Source organism: Capra hircus, chromosome 22, assembly GCF_001704415.2.
Source record: "Capra hircus breed San Clemente chromosome 22, ASM170441v1, whole genome shotgun sequence".
Classification (NCBI taxonomy): domain Eukaryota; kingdom Metazoa; phylum Chordata; class Mammalia; order Artiodactyla; family Bovidae; genus Capra; species Capra hircus.
In genome coordinates this window covers 49,632,023-49,650,174 of record NC_030829.1, presented here as the reverse complement: position 1 = coordinate 49,650,174, position 18,152 = coordinate 49,632,023, and the positions used below count along the sequence as shown (strand labels likewise).

At 38.9% G+C, this 18,152-nt stretch overlaps 1 protein-coding gene across 7 annotated transcripts in view; it reads left to right on the top strand.

Moving 5' to 3' along the window:
• DOCK3 (dedicator of cytokinesis 3) overlaps positions 1 to 18,152 on the top strand; it is a 301,031-nt gene that overhangs the window by 115,609 nt on the left and 167,270 nt on the right. For all 7 annotated transcript variants that reach the window (XM_018038221.1, XM_018038220.1, XM_018038222.1 and 4 more), the window contains exon 6: positions 9,507 to 9,655. In XM_018038221.1, coding sequence (XP_017893710.1) covers positions 9,507 to 9,655 — 149 coding nt within the window. The remainder of the gene's footprint in view (positions 1 to 9,506; positions 9,656 to 18,152) is intronic.

Below are 18,152 nucleotides of genomic sequence, written 5' to 3'. Positions count from 1 at the left end.
CTGAATTGAGACTCTGTTTAACTTTGCGACCCAGAGAAACACACTTAGGGTAGGGGAGGCTTTTTATGGTAAGGGTTATTTAATTTCATTTTTAAAGATAATCAAATATGTTTATATGAATTTTTAAATAATATAGTAAAAATAACTAGGCCTTTAGTGAAAAATAGTAGTTTTTGGCCTTATCTCTTCCCATTCTTGATTGCCATTCCATACTTAAGTTTTTAAGTTCTTTTAGCTGTTTCTTCTTTTATTTCATATTTCTAAATATTCTTTTAACATATATTTTGATTTTTCTATTTAGATGTTATTTAATGATTTTTTACTATAGAAGATAAGAATTAATCTTTGAATGTTTTTCTCCATACACATATACTCTTTCCATCCTCCAGCACTTCCAAAATAGTTATATCATCTTTTTTTTTTTTTTTCATTAAATCAGTATGTAGCTGTTACTATGCCTGTGTAACTACTTTCACCTCTGAGCCATATAGGGAATTAGAGTTACATTTCCTTTCTTGTGTAAATTTGTTTTTTTAATATTAATAATTGTTGCTTTTTGTTTTGTTTCATGTGTTTTCCTCCTAGTCTTCTGGCAGAAATGAAGATCTTCTTTGAATATGTTCACATACTTTAGGGTGTTTTTTTTTTTAGTTTAATTTTTTTTCCCCAGTGACAACCTGAATGGAGCCCTCCAACCTCCTGTGTTAATCTGGCCTGAGAATTTCTTTGCGCCTCCCCTATGTTCCTTTATCTCCTGCATTAAACCAATGTCACTTTGATTCCTGGTTTACTTCCTCATTTGATGAATTACTTTCTCCATAACTTCCTGAGAAAAGTGTGTAGGAGAATATTTTTTGAGATTTTGCATACTTGAAATGTCTTTAGACCACCCTTACTTTGACTGATGGTTTGGCTTGATATAAAATTCTTGATTACAAATAATGAGCAGAAGTTTTAAAGTATTACTTTATTATTTTCTAGCTTCCAGTCTTGTTCCTGAGAAGTCCAATGTCATTCTAGTTCCTGAGTCTTTTATTAACAAGTTGTTTTCCATGAAAGATTTTAGGATCATCCCTTTGTCCCCAGTGGTCTGCAGTTTTACAGTGATATGTCTTAGTTGTATTTTTCCGTTGATTATACCAGCTATGCAATGAGTTCTCTCATTCTAGAAACTAGTTTATTTCAGTTCTGGAATATTGTATTGTATTGTATAATAATTATTGTACTACTTCTTTGGCAGTTTCTTTCTGTCTGTTTATATAACTTTTTCTTCCTGGAAATTCTTTTATTAGAATTGGACATCCTAGAATGATTCACTAGTTTTCTTATATTTTCTCACTCATTTATCCATTGTATTATGTTTTTTGTATTACTCTGTGGTGGAATTCCTCAAAGTTTTAGTCTGTCATTATTACTGAATTTTGTTTTAAATTATAGCTATCCTTTTTCTACCTGCCACAAGCTTTTGGGGCTCTAGATCTTTTTCTTGTTTTGTTATCTCCTGTTCTTTTTTCAAGGGTGTACTGTACTCATTATGCTTTCTAGAATGTTGATTATTGTTTCTTTGAAATGTTCTTTTATTCCTGGAATGCTTTCTTTGTTATATTAATATATTGTTTTTTCCATTAATATTTAAGAATGATGCATCAACATTTTGACAGAAATTAAAGGAGTAAATAAAGCCACCTCAGTTCAGTTCAGTTGCTCAGTCATGTCTGACTCTTTGTGACCCCATGAACCGCAGCATACCAGGCCTCCCTGTCTATCACCAACTCCCAGAGTCCACCCAAACCCATGTCCTTTGAGTCGGTGATGCCATCCAGCCATCTCATCCTCTGTCATCCCCTTCTCCTCCTGCCCTCAATCTTTCCCAGCATCAGGGTCTTTTCAAATGAGTCAGCTCTTCGCATCAGGTGGCCAGCGTACTAGGGTTGCAGCTTCAAAATCAGCTCTACCAATGAACACCCAGGACTGATCTCCTTTAGGATGAACCAGTTGGGTCTCCTTGCAGTCCAAAGGACTCTCAAGAGTCTTCTCTAACACCACAGTTCAAAAGCATCAATTCTTTGGTACTCAGCTTTCTTTATAGTCCAACTCTCACATCCATACATGACCACTGGAAAAACCATAGCCTTGACTAGGTGGACCTTTGTGGACAAAATGTCTCTGCTTTTTAATATGTTGTCTAGGTTGGTCATAACTTTCCTTCCAAGGAGTAGTTCAGTTCAGTCACTCAGTCGTGTCTGACTCTTTGCGACCCCATGAATCGCAGCACGCCAGGCCTCCCTGTCCATCACCAACTCCTGGAGTTCACCCAAACTCATGTATATTGAGTCAGTGATGCCATCCAGCCATCTCATCCTCTGTCGTCCCCTTCTCCTCCTGCCCCCAATCCCTCCCAGCATCAGAGTCTTTTCCAATGAGTCAGCTCTTCGCTTGAGGTGGCCAAAGTATTGGAGTTTCAGCTTTAGCATCAGTCCTTCCAGTGAACACCCAGGACTGGTCTCCTTTAGGATGGACTGGTTGGATCTCCTTGCGGTCCAAGGGACTCTCAAGAGTCTTCTCCAACACCACAGTTCAGAAGCAGCAATTCTTCAGCAATCAGCTTTCTTCACAGTCCAACTCTTACATCCATATATGACCACTGGAAAAACCATAGCCTTGACTAGACGAACCTTTGTTGACAAAGTAATATCTCTGCTTTTTAATATGCTATCTAGGTTGGTCATAACTTTCCTTCCAAGGAGTAAGTGTCTTTTAATTTCATGGCTGCAGTCACCATCTGCAGTGATTTTGAAGCCCCCCAAAATAAAGTCTGACACTGTTTCCACTGTTTCCCCATCTATTTGCCATGAAGTGATGGGACCAGATGCCATGATCTTTGTTTTGTGAATGTTGAGCTTTAAGCCAACTTTTTCACTCTCCTCTCACTTTCATCAAGAGGCTTTTTAGTTACTCTTTACTTGCTGCCATAAGGGTGGTGTCATCTGCATATCTGAGGTTATTGATATTTTTCCCATATATATAAATAAAAGAATGTTTGAAAGTAAGAGATGAAATAGAGAGAGGTCTAGGAATCTTCCCTTAACCACTTAAACTTTAGGTGCAGTGTTTAGTTTCTATTAAATTGATTTTGACCTAAGGTTTTTAGCACTTACAGCAGCCCCTTTGTTCTCTTTGACAAGAGCAGTACTTTTGATGTAATTTTTAAGTTAGATTTGTATAGTCCTATTCGTGTATGTTAAACAATCTGTGCATATATAGCTATAAAATAAGGTTAGCTTGGTTTGTGATGGATACCCAAAGCTTTGCTCATTTATTAGAGGCATTATTGCAGCACAGTTTTTCTTTCAACACTGAGTTACTAGCAGTTTAATAAAAATAATTTTTAAATCAGGAGTATTTCTGCAGAGCTCCAAGAATTCTTTCACAATAATAAGGTAAATTCTACCTGCTTGTGCTTGCAAAGTAGTTAAATTATTCTAAATGTATGGTTTTTGCTGGCTCTTCAGTATAGTTTCCAAACATTCTGTGACCATTCTTGACAAATATTAGAGCTTTTACAGAGGGTAAATATGTTACTAAGATTTCTTTTTCTTCTTCTTAAAACAATTTTTTGTCTTCCTTTTTTTAGCAATGATAGTAACTAGGGATGATTGTGTAGGAAAGCTAAGTTTTATTGCCAATCTGATTACAGGCATACCTGGTGTAATTGTGCTTTGCTTTGCTGTGCTTCACAGATACAGTGTTTTGGTTTTCTTTCTTTTTTTTTTTTTTTGCAAATTGAAGTCTGTGGCAACCTTGTGCAGAGCAAGTCTGTTGGTGCCATTTTCCCCACAGCATTTGCTCACTTCGTGTCTCTGTGTCTCATTCTGGTAATTCTTTTAATATTTCAAACTTTTTCATTATAATATTTGTTTTGGTGATCTGTGATCAGTAATCTTTGTTATCATACTCCTTTTCCTCCTCACAAAAGGCTCAGATGATGGTTAGCATTTTTTAACAATAAGATATTTTAAATTGAGATATATACAGTGTTTCTTTAGACATCATTGCTATTGCACATTTAATAGACTACAGCTTAGTGTAAACCTAACTTTTATGTGCACTGGGAAGCCAAAAAATCTGTGTGACTCTCTTTGTGTTCGTATTCACTTTATTGTGGTGATCTGGAACCAAACTCACAATATCCATCAGTTCAGTTCAGTTCAGTTCAGTCGCTCAGTTGTGTCTGACTCTTTGCAACCCCATGAATCTCAGCATGCCAGGCCACCCTGTCCATCACTAACTCACTCAGACTCACGTCTGACTCACTCAGACTCACGTCCATCGAGTCAGTGATGCCATCCAGCCATCTCATGGTGTATCCCTTATATACTGTTAGTTTGGTCTACTAAGGAGCAGGTTTCTCAGAAGAAAAGAATTTTTCAGCTGAGTGGGATGTTTAGCTGTCCTGTGGCATCAAGTGCTCGCAGGTAAATTGTGTGCTCTGGAGTCAGTCTCCCAGATTATTCATGGTGAATGGTGTGTGTTCTCTTCTGCTAGGTACTGTGTGGTGTCTGAGCAATGCTGGTGGAGCCTCTAGTGCTAGGACCTCTGGTCAAAGAGGCCATTAGGTTGGCCTGGAAAAAGAAGTTAGCACCACATTGATTATAATAACAGGGCTGCTTTCTGATTGTATGATCTGTTTCTTTCTTATTGCAGATTAGTATTCCCAGCTTTATATAATTAGAATCAGTAACTGATTTTTCTATTGTAAAAAAATACCGTACAGTTGTGCTGGTTTCTGCATAACGAACTACTCCAAAGCTTAGTGGCTTAAAACAGCGATTTACTGTATTTCATTCTTCTCTGGATATAGTGAGGTCAGCTGGGCAGTTTTACGTAGGGTTTATCATTCTGTTGTAGTCACATGTTGGTAGAAGCTATACTCTTCTGAAGGTGTGGCTCGGCTAGGCGTAGCATCTGACATTGCTCACCCCCACAGCTGAGATGGCATAGTGGAGTGTCTCCTTGTGGCCTCTCCACATAGCTTGGGCATTTCACAGCATGGCAGCTGGATTCTGAGAGGCAACCTCCCAAGAACATGTATTCCAAGAGACAGGAAACAGAAGCTGCCAGACTAGTTAAGGGCTGTGTCTAGAACTAGCCTACTCACTGCTGTCCCAGCTCACCACTGGATTGGTCAGAGCAGTCTTAGGGCCTGCCCAGATTTAGGGCTGTAAAGAAATAGGTTCCAGGGACTTCTCTGGCTGTGCAATGGTTAGGACTCCGTGCTTTCACTCGGTGGCTCAGGTTCAATCCCTGACCAGGGAATGAAGATCCTCCTAGCTGCAAGGCACAGCCAAAAAAGGAAAAGGAAAGAAAGAAAAAATGGGCTCCAGTTCATTCTAGGGGAGTGTCAGATTCATATTTTTGCAGAAGAGCACTTGGGATGGGAGATATTATTGTCATCTTTGGAAAATACAATCTGTTAGAAACTCTTGATTTAAAAAAATAACCATGTAATGCCTTAAAAGAATGTATTAGTATATTCTTGCATTGATAGTATATGTGTGTGTGTGTGCATGTTTGTTATATAGATATTCTATGTATGTGTGAGTATATATTATGTGTGTGCATACATAATGCACACACATGTATATGAAGTGAAGTGAAGTCGCTCAGTTGTGTCCAACTTTGCAACCCCATGGACTGTAGTCAACCGGGCTCCTCCGTCCATGGGATTTTCCAGGCAAGAATACTGGAGTGGGTTGCCATTTCCTTCTCCAGGGGAACTTCCCGACCCAGGGATCGAACCCGGGTCTCCTGCATTGTAGGCAGATGCTTTACCATCTGAGCCACAAGGGAAGCCCCCTCATACATATATATGTGATATTTCAGTATCAGTATACTTCATTATATGTGATTTAAAATAAACACAAAACTGCGCTTTTAATTAGTGTTCACAAAGTCAAAACCATCTAACAGTTGAGCTATCTTTCCCTTGACAATTTGTTACCACTCTCTATGAAACTTTTTTTAAGATCTTTTCTTCTGTTCTCAAACCTCTAACACCCCCTCCCACTCTACTCACTCTTAGCTGGTGACCTTGCTTTTTATTTCCTTGAGAATAAAACATCCAAAGGGAAAATTTAGTTCTGTCACCGAATCTCCTGACTGCTGGTGTCATTACTCAGTTGTGTGTGCCTTTCCTTTCTATGACAGTGGAATATCCTGCTTAAGCAAAACCTCCTCTTTTAACCTGGGACCCATCTCTTCTTGACAACTCAAGGATTTAACATCCACATCATCAAATTTTCCCCTCTACCAGATTATTCCCTTCAGCATACAAATAGCCTAAAATTGTGTTTTGTTTTTAAAAATCCTGCCTGGTGGCTCAGATGGTGAAGAATCTGCCTACAGTGTGAGAGACCTGGGTTCGACCCCTGGGTCGGGAAGATCCCCTGAAGGTGGAAATGGCAACCCACTCCAATATTCTTGCCTGGAAAATTCCATGGACAGAGGAGCCTGGTGGGTTACAGTCCATGGGGTTGCAGAGTTGGACACAACTGAGCAACTGACTCTTTGCTAATGGCACAATGCAGCTTTGCTACCCCGTTTCTCTGCCTCCAGTTAGTGAGAGTCTGCAGAAGTGTTGTCTGTGCCTTGTCTGTCCCCTCCTTCCCCATCGACCTTGAGACCGCCCTGGCCATCCCGTCAGTGGCCACCACAGCGCCAAGAACAGTGGCCAGTTCTCAGTCTGTGTTTCGTGTAACCTCTCAGTACATTTAACAAAGCCTTTAACTCCTGTTTTCTGTACTCTCTTGCTTTTCCTCTCACCTCGCTGCTTGCTTCTTAGTTTCCTTTGCTAGATTCTCCTCACTTTTCTGACCTCTGAGTGTTGAAACTCAGTGTCAAACTTAGCATGTCCAAGTTGAACCTTGTTTTCCTCTTCTAGGCCTGCTTCTCGGTCTAGGAAAAAGAATGGTCCTTGACTCCATTCATATCTCACATCCAATCTATCAGCAGATATTGACAGCTCTAACTGCAAAACTTGTCAAAGTTCCAGACCCTGAAACGTTTACCTTTACCATTCTTACCTTTTTCCTCTCAGCCATCATCTTGGGGATTGTTGCATTAAATAGTTTCCTATCTGGAACCCCCATGTCTCTTTTGCACAGAGCACTCAGAGTAATGCTTTCAGGACTTCTGTCATATCACATTACGTTTCTGCTCCAAATCTCCAGAGGCTTCCAATTTTGCTAGGAATAAAAGCTTAAGCCCCTAATATAATTAACAAGTGAAGTCGCTCAGTTGTGTCTGACTCTTTGCAACCCCATGGACACCAGGCTCCTCCATCCATGGGATTTTCTAGACAAGAGTACGGAAGTGGGTTGCCATTTCCTTCTCCAGGGAACTTCCCAACCCAGGGATCGAACCCAGGTCTCCCACATTGTAGACAGACGCTTTACCATCTGAGCCACCAGGGAAGTCCTTATAATTAACAAAGACCCAGCCTAATCTGGTCCCATGTTGCCTCTCACTGCATGATCACCACTTTCCCCCTTGTTCGCTTTGTTTCAGATGCACTGATCTGTTCTCTGTGAATATGCCAAGTCTACTTCCACACTGAGGCATTTGCTCTTGCTGTTTCTCATGTCTGTAAAATTTCCCCAGTTTTCCTAAATGCTGTCACCATATTTCATTCAGGTTTCTACTTAAAGTTCAGCTCTCAAAGAAGCCTTTCCCTGACTATTCTACCTGAAGCAGTACCTTCTGTTTCCCAGCCAACTCACCCTTTGGTCACCCATTGTTCCTGTTCTGCTTTAATTTTTCTTCTTAGAATTATGTATTTGTATATGAGATATTATGTACATCTTACCACCATTATGTATTTGCCTGTGTGGTCTGTCTCTGCTCTCTAGAATGAAAGCACCATGAGAGTAGGGACTTAGGATCACAACAAAGTTATAGCACCCAGCAGGTGCTCCATAAGTGTTTGTTAACTGAGTGAATGAATAAATGCTTGTATGTCTGTATAGTGGATTGTTGCATATGGCTTGATGGGAAAGTATTAATCCTAACTTCCTATTTTAAATTCAGACGAGTAGCCCTGATTGGTCAAAGAGAAATGCATGTGCTGGAAGGAAACAGCACATTGCCACTGTTGCTTCAAGCTCTCAGTTTTGTAGATGCAGTTTGCTTAGGCTTTGTTGCTTTTGCACTGGCGAGAATTTGGGTCCTGTCCGTCTGCCAGCATTGTGTACCATCAAGGTGCTTAACCTTTCTTCATATGTTCATTGAGTAAAGAAAGAACAGCTTGATGGAGTTAGAGTGGGTGATTACTAAGGTCTCCTATTAATAGTTAAAAATAACTTCTCTTTAAAATGGACCTTTATAAATCTAATGCTCCATTAGATGATTTCTGAGTACCACGTTATTCCAAACATTGTAATCATAAGATCAGGGCTACTTAAAAACATTAGCTGATTCTACTAATTTGTAATTTACTTTTTATAATTTTAATTATAAATTTGTTTATAGCCAGTTTATTTTGAATCCAGCTTATTTTGGCAAGTGTCTCTTTAGGGGAAATTCCAGATGGAGACTTTACTAACACTCTGGTAAAGATTGATCTGTCCTTAAAAGCGTTCTTTTGGACTAGTTACATTTGAGGAATTTTAATTATCATATAAAATTGTGCTTCTCTATAATAGAAACAGGAATCAAAAATTCCAAAATCAAGTTTCACTTCTGAGCAAATAGAACTTTAGTTTTTAAACCTGTGTTCTTAAATGAATCTTTTTGATAAGCATTTGTGTACTGTCATAGCATTTACAGTTTTTACTTGTAAGGTTAAAAGCACTGTGATGTCCATAATTAAGTTCATTAAGATGTTTCCACTTAACTTTTATAAAGGTGAGACTTTTTATTGAACTGAAAAGAGTAGAAATCTGTGACACTGGGGACACATACTGTTTTCAAAAGCTAATTAAAACTAGATGAGGCCTGGAAACCTGGAATGGATCTCACTCCAGAGACTGTAACTTTATGTTGGAGCAGTTCCTTCAAAATAGGGCAAGTGATTCTCTCCCTCCCTCCCGCAACTTGAGTATCCTTCTGGAGAAACCAGAGATGTTGCTGGATGGTTGAAATCTTCGTTGTAACATACAGAGTAACTTCTGTCAGTGAAAACCTCTCTAGGTTTCTCTGTTTCTTTTTGTTGTAATTGAGTTTAGTAACTTACTGGGAAATTAATAGTCTAGGATAGAGTAAACAAATGGCATTTTACATGAGCCAGGTCAATTATGTTGTTAGATATTACTTTATAGAGATTTTTAGACAGTAGGAACTAAGGACATTGTTTTAACATTCTTAAATAAGCTTCTCTTTACATTGCCTTTTATTTTTTTAGAGGTTCAGAGAAATGAGCACTCTTCATAGTTTAACTGTTTCTCTTTTTTTTCATTCTCTTTCCATATCCCTTTTTTTTATTTCACCCAACACCAAAAATACCCTTTCAGAAACATAAAGTAGATCTTTTCTACAAGCTGCGCCATGTGATGAATGAACTTATTGACCTTCGAAGGCAGCTGCTGTCTGGTCACCTGACTCAGGATCAGGTGCGGGAGGTTAAGCGGCACATCACCGTGCGCCTGGACTGGGGCAATGAGTAAGTATGAATATCATTCGGGCATCTCTCAGTTTCACTTATGATAACTCAGTCCTTATGGAGTTTGTACCTGATCAAAGGTTATCTTTAGGAATGAAAAGACATGGTTGTATTCGCCACTAAGCTTTGATCATGTTTTACAATGAGTAGTTGTTTCTTTTACTTTATAGCAAAGGATATTCACTGGTTGGTTCTACTCACTGAAACTCTGTCAGTCACTATTTTCAGCCTCTATTTTCACTTCCAGAAAATTAAATAATTGGACTGCATTAACCTCTGGGCTTTCTTCCAGCTCATATTCCTTGGCTGTAGACCTCAGTAATCAGAATACTCTTCTGTTTCATCCTTTAGTATCTTTTAATTTCTTGTGAATTTAGTGTGCTTTACATCTTACAGTCATATAATGAATCTGAGTAAGCATATACTACAAACAGAAACTGTCTACATCTGTACTTCAGAATATTCTTAACTAATTTATCATTCAGAAATAGTCCTGTATTTATGCAGTGGGTATGCTTATTTGCTATTGCCATTCAAGTAAAATTATAAGACTTTGACATGGGAAGCTAGAATAGATAATACTCAGGTTTTATTTCCTCCAGACTTAATAATTGATATAATTTTCAAATGCTTTTGTCATATTCTCTTAAAATCGGGCCCATTGAACTTTGAAGTGACTAGATTGCTTCCTATTTAAGGTATACATATACCTGAAAGTATATTTTAGAGCAAGTGTTTAGCTCCTCTCCTCCTCAAGACATCATTGAAATGATAAAAAAAAAAAAAAAGAATGGGAGAAGCCCAGCAATAAATGGGAAATATGAGCCCATTTCTAGAAGCTGAAAAATAGATGGATTAGTGACAGAAGAAGCCTATAATATGGAGGAAACCTTAGCTAATGAAGGAGCTGGTCTACCTTGCAGCTGCTAGAATCATGAAGGAAAGGGAGTGTGTGCTGGAGCTTAAAAAAGGAGGTGCTTAAAAGTATGTAAAGTAGTAGTTCACCGCCATGAGTGGAAAGCCTGGCAGCCATCTGTTTCCCCTTTAGATGAACGAAGACCAACTGCCTAGTGGGAAACTGGGCAACAAATGTTTGAACTGGGACTTTTTTGGAAAGCCTTCCATTGTGATGCATTTAAGGGTTTCGAAGTATAATGACCAGATCCCTTCCACCTACCAGAAAGAGAAACCTGCTAGCCATTCACCCATGTATAAAATCTCTGCATGTCTCTAGTGCCTTTTCGGAGAAGGCAGTGGCAACCCACTCCAGTACTCTTGCCTGGAAAATCCCATGGGCGGAGGAGCCTGGTGGGCTGCAGTCCATGGGGTCGCTAAGAGTCAGACATAACTGAACGACTTCACTTTCATTTTTCACTTTCATGCGTTGAGGAAGGAAATGGCAACCCACTCCAGTGTTCTTGCCTAGAGAATCCCAGGGATGGGGGAGCCTTCTGGGCTTCCGTCTGTGGGGTCACACAGAGTCAGACACAACAGAAGCAACTTAGCAGCAGCAGCAATCCCTTTTAAATTTGAATGGACAATCAAGTATTACCAGGTATTTGATGAAATACTTTCACAGGGAATAAAGGGAGATGAATAAAATATCTGGCCCCAGAGAGAGCTTGAGACTAGCAAAGAATGTTAAAAATTCCTGAGTATCCTCAAAGAGAATCAAGAAGATTCATTATGTATTATAAAATGCTATGAAAAAGGAAGAGAGAATAGGACTTCAAAAAAGAATTCAGGAAGAGTACAGGAAGGTAAGATTTTCCCCTTCATTCCCAGAATACTGAAATATCTTTTTTTAAACAAGTGTATTAACATTAGCTTCCCTGGTGACTTCCCTGGTGACTCAGATGGTAAAGAATCTACTTGCAATGCAGGATACCTGGGTTCAATCCCTGGGTCAAGAAGATCCCCGGAGAAGGGAATGGCCAACCACTCCAGTATTCTTGTCTAGAGAATTCCATGGACAGAGGAGCCTGGTGGGCTATACAGTTCATGGGGTCACAAAAAGTCGCACATGACTGAGCAACTAACACACATTAGCATTAGCAGTTTTGTTCACATACCATACAGATCCCCAATTTTTAATTTGAATTTCTTTATTTTTAATTGGAGAATAATTGCTTTACAATATTATGTTGGTTTCTGCCTTACATCAACATGAATTAGCCATAGGTATATATATGTCCCCTCTCTCTTCAGCCTCCCTCCCACCTCCTGCCCCATCCTACTCTTCTAGGTTGTCACAGAGCACCAGATTTGAGCTCCCTTCATCGTATAGCAAATTTCCACTGGCTGTCTCGTTTTACATATGGTAATGTGCATGTTTCAGTGCTACTCTCTCAGTTCGTCCATCCTCTCCCCCCATCTCTACCTGTGTCCACAAGTCTGTTCTCTGTGTCTGTGTCTCTGTTGCTGCCCTGTAGATAGGTTCCTCAGTGCCATCTTTACAGATTCCATATGTATGCATTAATATACGATATTTGTCTTTCTCTTTCTGACTTACTTCACTCTGTATAATAGGCTTTAGGTTCATCCACCTCATTAGAACTGAGTCAAATGGGTTCTTTTTTATGGCTAAGTACAGATCACCAATTTAAATCAGACAGTTTAATGATTTTTAGTACATTCACAGACTTAATACAATCATCACCAGAATCAGTTTTATCACCCCTAAAAGAGCTGTGCTTTTTAGTTATCATCTCCCTCATCTATCTCTAAAGATTTGCCTATTCTGGACATTTAATATAAGTGGAGTCGTTAATTGGTCTTTTATAATTGGCTTAATGTACCCTGCCGTGGGTTTTGGTTTTTCTTCTCCCATTTATTGTACTAGGTGTTTGATGGGCTCTTCCAGTCCTAAGTCACCTGGTCTTTGGGTCTGGGAAATTCTCTTCTATCATTTTTTCAGAATTTCCTCTTTATTGCCTTTGTTCTTTCCTGGAAATATAACATCTGGTTGTTGGATCACCTAGACTGAATCTCTGTTTACTCTTTCCTCAACCATTTCCTAGCTTTTTGTTTTATTTTCCTAGAGATAACAATAATAATTTTAGTTATTTGTGATCTTTCAAAGTGACAATATCCTGTCCTTATTTGTTTTATTAAATTACAGCCTCTCTTGACTGTTAACAGGATTGCTTGGCACACATCACAGATTCCTTGTGTGATATAACATGGATTCAAATGTACCATAAATCAGACAGTATTCTCTAAATCTATAGGCAATAAAAATCTTAGCAAATGTAATGTGCATAGCTGGTGATCCTGTCTCCTCTGCTCAAGACAGTAGAATATATATAAAATGGTATCATTGTATTTATTTTAAACAATCAATAATTGTAATTTGCAAACACATCATCAGTTTGTGCCAAGCAAATTGTTAGTCTTGAACTGATGGTAATAACAGTTATATAAATCCTATGTTGCAGTTTCACTGTACTATACATATCAGTAAATTCACAAGAGAAATATTTTAGAAATATCAATACCTCTTTATGATGAAAGTTACAAAACAGACCAATTATATTTTGCAATCAAATCTTAAAACTTAAAGATGATAGCTTGGAAACAAATTCAAATTGTATGAAAAAGACAGAGAACACTGAAGTATCTATCAGCAAAGTACAGAGCTGTTCCACCTTCATTAATAACTTTTTCTCAGCAAAGTAGGAACATGATTGTGTGTGTGTTTGGGGGAGTGTTTATATGTTCATTTTAATAAACAAAAACCAGGAATGTAATTCCGTCCCCTCACATTTTGTAAACCTTCTCCCTCCTTTCTTCTTTGATCCTCCTCTCCAGGTGTTTCTTTATCTTCTTGCCTCCTTTCTCCCTCCCCTTCCACTTCTTTCTTTCCCTAGTTCTTCATTCTATTTTCCCCTCTACCCCCGCTGGAAAATACAGTCACTTAAAAAAACTCAAATGACAACTTTGTAGGTCTACTATTATTAAAGGAAAAAGACAAACTGATGGGACTATTCTCTCTGGTTCTCACTTGAACTGAGTAAACCTTTAAAAAATATTCCTTCTTAATTTGAAAGAAGAGATGGTGTACCGCAAAATGAAGTCATTCCATACCATTAGGTTAACTAAAGGAGACTGCTCCATGCAACAGCTGAGCACCGATAACCATATCCATTGTCCACCTTTTATGCCCTCATAGCTCTACACTTCTTGTTCCACTAACACTTAAAAATACCATAAAATATTGAAGCTTAGCATATGTTGGCATGTTGTGAGTGCATAATCAATATTTTCTGAATGTGTTTTTACATTGTAATTGATGTAATGAAGTATTAATCATATATAATTTTAAACTTTGTGCCTTTTTCTTTAGACTCTTAGACCTTATAGCTCTGCCTTTTCAGAATCTATTTCAGAACCTCTTAATAACAGCTATTAATAGTTTCTTGAGTACATCAACCTGTATCACTGTGGCAAGTACCTGGTCTAACTCATGTGCATAGTTATAATGAAATGCTATTATATTCTTCCAAAACAAGAGCTCTGTTTTACCCTGTGAGGAAAGTAAGGCTCAGAAGCACTTTTTCTTTGTTGCGTAGTGAGTGGTAGAGCTGGTGTTTGTACCCAGAACTGACACCAAAGCCCATATAGTTTATGCAGGGCTTTACCATGATTATTTTTAAGTGTGAGTCTTAAAACCAGGAAAATTATTGTCAGTATCTGTAGTCTGTGGGTTATTTGATCTTTGTTTTGTTGTCTGTACTGTATGCCCATAGTATATATCTGCTTCAACATGAGTTTGAACTTCCCAGGATAAAAACTAAACTGGTACTATAGTCAATATTTTATTCAGAGTTTAAATTAAATGCAGAGCTCTCCACATCTACATAATAGCCATTTTAATTTTGTTACCTGAGATTAGGCATTATTATTTATTTGGCTGAAAATTTGAAGATTCCAACACTAAATTTACATGGCTTATATTTGTTGGCCTCATCACCTATGTGCACACTCATTCCATAAATGAAAATTATTAAAATTGTATTAAGTAGCAATCAGCATTTATAATATTGTGTCCTAAAATACAGGAAGGGCATTAAAACAAGGCTGTATTCAAATTAACTAGCCATCATCTCTACTAAAGTCTTCTATTCAAAGAATAAGTCAATTAATTATATCTTCTCCAAGGGAATTTTAAAATAATTTGTCTAGCAATGTAATTTTAATATGTTAATTTAATATTTTTGACGCCTTCCATAAAGATATTGAGAAAAATTTCTTCTCAGTCTCTAATATCACCCATCACCACAATAAATACAGCATAGCTGAGTTAAAGTTACATTAACCCAGGACTATTGACACAGCCTAATTGATCTTTGCCTTAGAAAAATATCTATTCTAGGAGTAAGAAATATTTTACTCTTAGAATAATTTATGGGATTTTTGTATTTCTTCTTTAGGTAAAAAGTACAGACTTGAATAAAATGTGAACATTTATGAGCTTTTGTTGAATTAGAATGATGTTTCTATAGATTCCAAGTATCAAATGAGAAAATTGGTTATCTTTTTATTGTGAAGTATCATTTGAGACAAATCACCAATAAATGTATACTTTATAGTTATTTTGTTCTTTCTCTTCCTCTCTATCATATTACTGGGTTTCTTACAGAAAAACCCAAATGAACTTTTTGACCAATCTAATATTTCCCTCCCTTTCCTCTCTTTTGCACCTTCTCTTAGGTTTTCAAAGATCTCAACCCACCCATATCTCTTTCCTCCCACGTAGTTTATGTTCTTCACCAAGGGAGTTGCTCTTGGAGGAAGCAACACAAGCAATAATTTGGGTTGTACTATGCGAAAAATACAGCTACTCCGGAGTTTCCTCTGAGTAGATTCTTAGCTAGGACTCGGATAGGTTTATGGTTTAGTACTTTCTTTTTCGGCTTGCCTGATAGTTCAGTTGGTAAAGAATCCGCCTGCAGTGCAGGAGAGCCTGGTTTGATTCCTCGATTGGGAAGATCCCCTGGAGAAGGGATAGGCTACCCACTCTAGTATTTTGGGGCTTCTCTTGTGGCTCAGCAGGTAAAGAATCTGCCTGCAATGTGGGAGACCTGGGTTCAATCCCTGGGTTTGGAAGATCCCCTTGAGAAAGGAACAGCTACCCACTCCAGTATTCTGGCCTGGAGTATTCTGGGTTGGAGAATTCCATGGACTACATCCTCTGGATCATGGAAAAAGCAAGAGAGTTCCAGAAAAACATCTATTTCTGCTTTATTGGCTATGCCAAAGCCTTTGACTGTGTGGATCACAATAAACTGTGGAAAATTCTGACAGAGATGGGAATACCAGACCACCTGACCTGCCTCTTGAGAAATCTATAAGCAGGTCAGGAAGCAGCAGTTAGAACTGGACATGGAACAACAGGTGGGTTCCAAATAGGAAAAGGAGTATGTCAAGGCTGTATATTGTCACCCTGCTTATTTAACTTCTATGCAGAGTACATCATGAGAAACGCTGGACTGGAAGAAGCACAAGCTGGGATCAAGATTGCCGGGAGAAATATCAATAACCTCAGATATGCAGATGACACCACCCTTATGGCAGAAAGCGAGAGGAACTAAAAAGCCTCTTGATGAAAGTGAAAGAGGAGAGTGAAAAAGTTGGCTTAAAGCTCAACATTCAGAAAACGAAGATCATGGCATCCGGTCCCATCACTTCATGGGAAATAGATGGGAAAACAGTGGAAACAGTGTCAGACTTTATATTTTTGGGCTCCAAAATCACTGCAGATGGTGACTGCAGCCATGAAATGAAAAGACGCTTACTCCTTGGAAGAAAAGTTATGACTAACCTAGATAGCATATTCAAAAGCAGAGACATTACTTTGCCGACTAAGGTCCGTCTAGGCAAGGGTATGGTTTTTCCTGTGGTCATGTATGGATGTGAGAGTTGGACTATGAAGAAAGCTGAGCGCCAAAGAATTGATGCTTTTGAACTGTGGTGTTAGAGAAGACTCTTGAGAGTCCCCTGGACTGCAAGGAGATCCAACCAGTCCATTCTGAAGGAGATCAGTCCTGGGATTTCTTTGGAGGGAATGATGCTGAGGCTGAAACTCCAGTACTTTGGCCACCTCATGCGAAGAGTTGACTCATTGGAAAAGACTCTGATGCTGGGAGTGATTGGGGGCAGGAGGAGAAGGGGACGACAGAGAATGAGCTGGCTGGATGGCATCACTGACTCGTGAGTCTGAGTGAACTCCGGGAGTTGGTGATGGACAGGGAGGCCTGGCGTGCTGCGATTCATGGGGTCGCAAAGAGTCGGACACGACTGAGCGACTGAACTGACTGACTGACTGACCGTCCATGGGGTCACAAAAAGTCAGACTAACTGAGCAACTTTCACTTTCACTTTCTCTTTAAGGGCATAGTGATATTTTCCAGCTTCAGGACATCTGAAATTAGTAGAAGCTTCCAATGCCTTCTTGGAGTTCTAATATAATATGTTGTGCCCATCATCATTCAGTAGCTTGTCGTACTTAAGTCTGAGATAACCATGTTTGAAGTATGTATGTGTCAAAACTCTTCTGTCAAGTTATCATGTTCAAATAATTTCCTTATACTCACACACACATGTTCATACTTATTCTTTGTGCATCTGTTTTGCTCATCAGCATACTCTGCACTTACCACAGTACCTGCATTTCATAGGCACTACATGAAAATACCTAAGTAGCGGGGTAGGTTTTCCTTATGCCTGTTGGCTGCTCATTCAACAGTCTATGTTTTTTGTTCTTTCTGGACTGATGTATTGACACAAAATTATTCTTCAAACTATTTTGATCAAATTGATTATAGTCACTGATAGCCACTAGTATTTAACTTCATTATTATTATTAATAGTGGAAAGGTGACAGGTATAGTGGAAATATCATGGGTTCAGAGTAAGACAGACCTAGCTTGAGACAAGCTGAACTGTACTTCCTTAATAGGCTGCTTAGTAAACTGGGCTTTGGTTTACTTAGTTATCAGTTCAGTTCAGTTGCTCAGTCATGTCCAACTCTTCGCGACCCCAGCAGGCCAGGCCTCCCTGTCCATCACCAAATCCCAGAGTTCACTCAGACTCACATCCATGGAGTCAGTGATGCCATTCAGCCCTCTCATCCTCTGTCATCCCCTTCTCCTCCTGCCCCCAATCCCTCCCAGCATCAGAGTCTTTTCCAATGAGTCAACTCTTCGCATGAGGTGGCCAAAGTACTGGAGTTTCAGCTTCAGCATCATTCCCTCCAAAGAAATTGCAGGGCTGATCTCCTTCAGAATGGACTGGTTGGATCTCCTTGCAGTCCAAGGGACTCTCAAGAGTCTTCTCCAACACCACAGTTCAAAAGCATCAATTCTTCAGCAGTCAGCTTTCTTCACAGTCCAACTCTCACATCCATACATGAAAACCATAGAAAACCACTAGAAAAACCATAGCCTTGACTAGACGGACCTTTGTTGGCAAAGTAATGTCTCTGCTTTTGAATGTG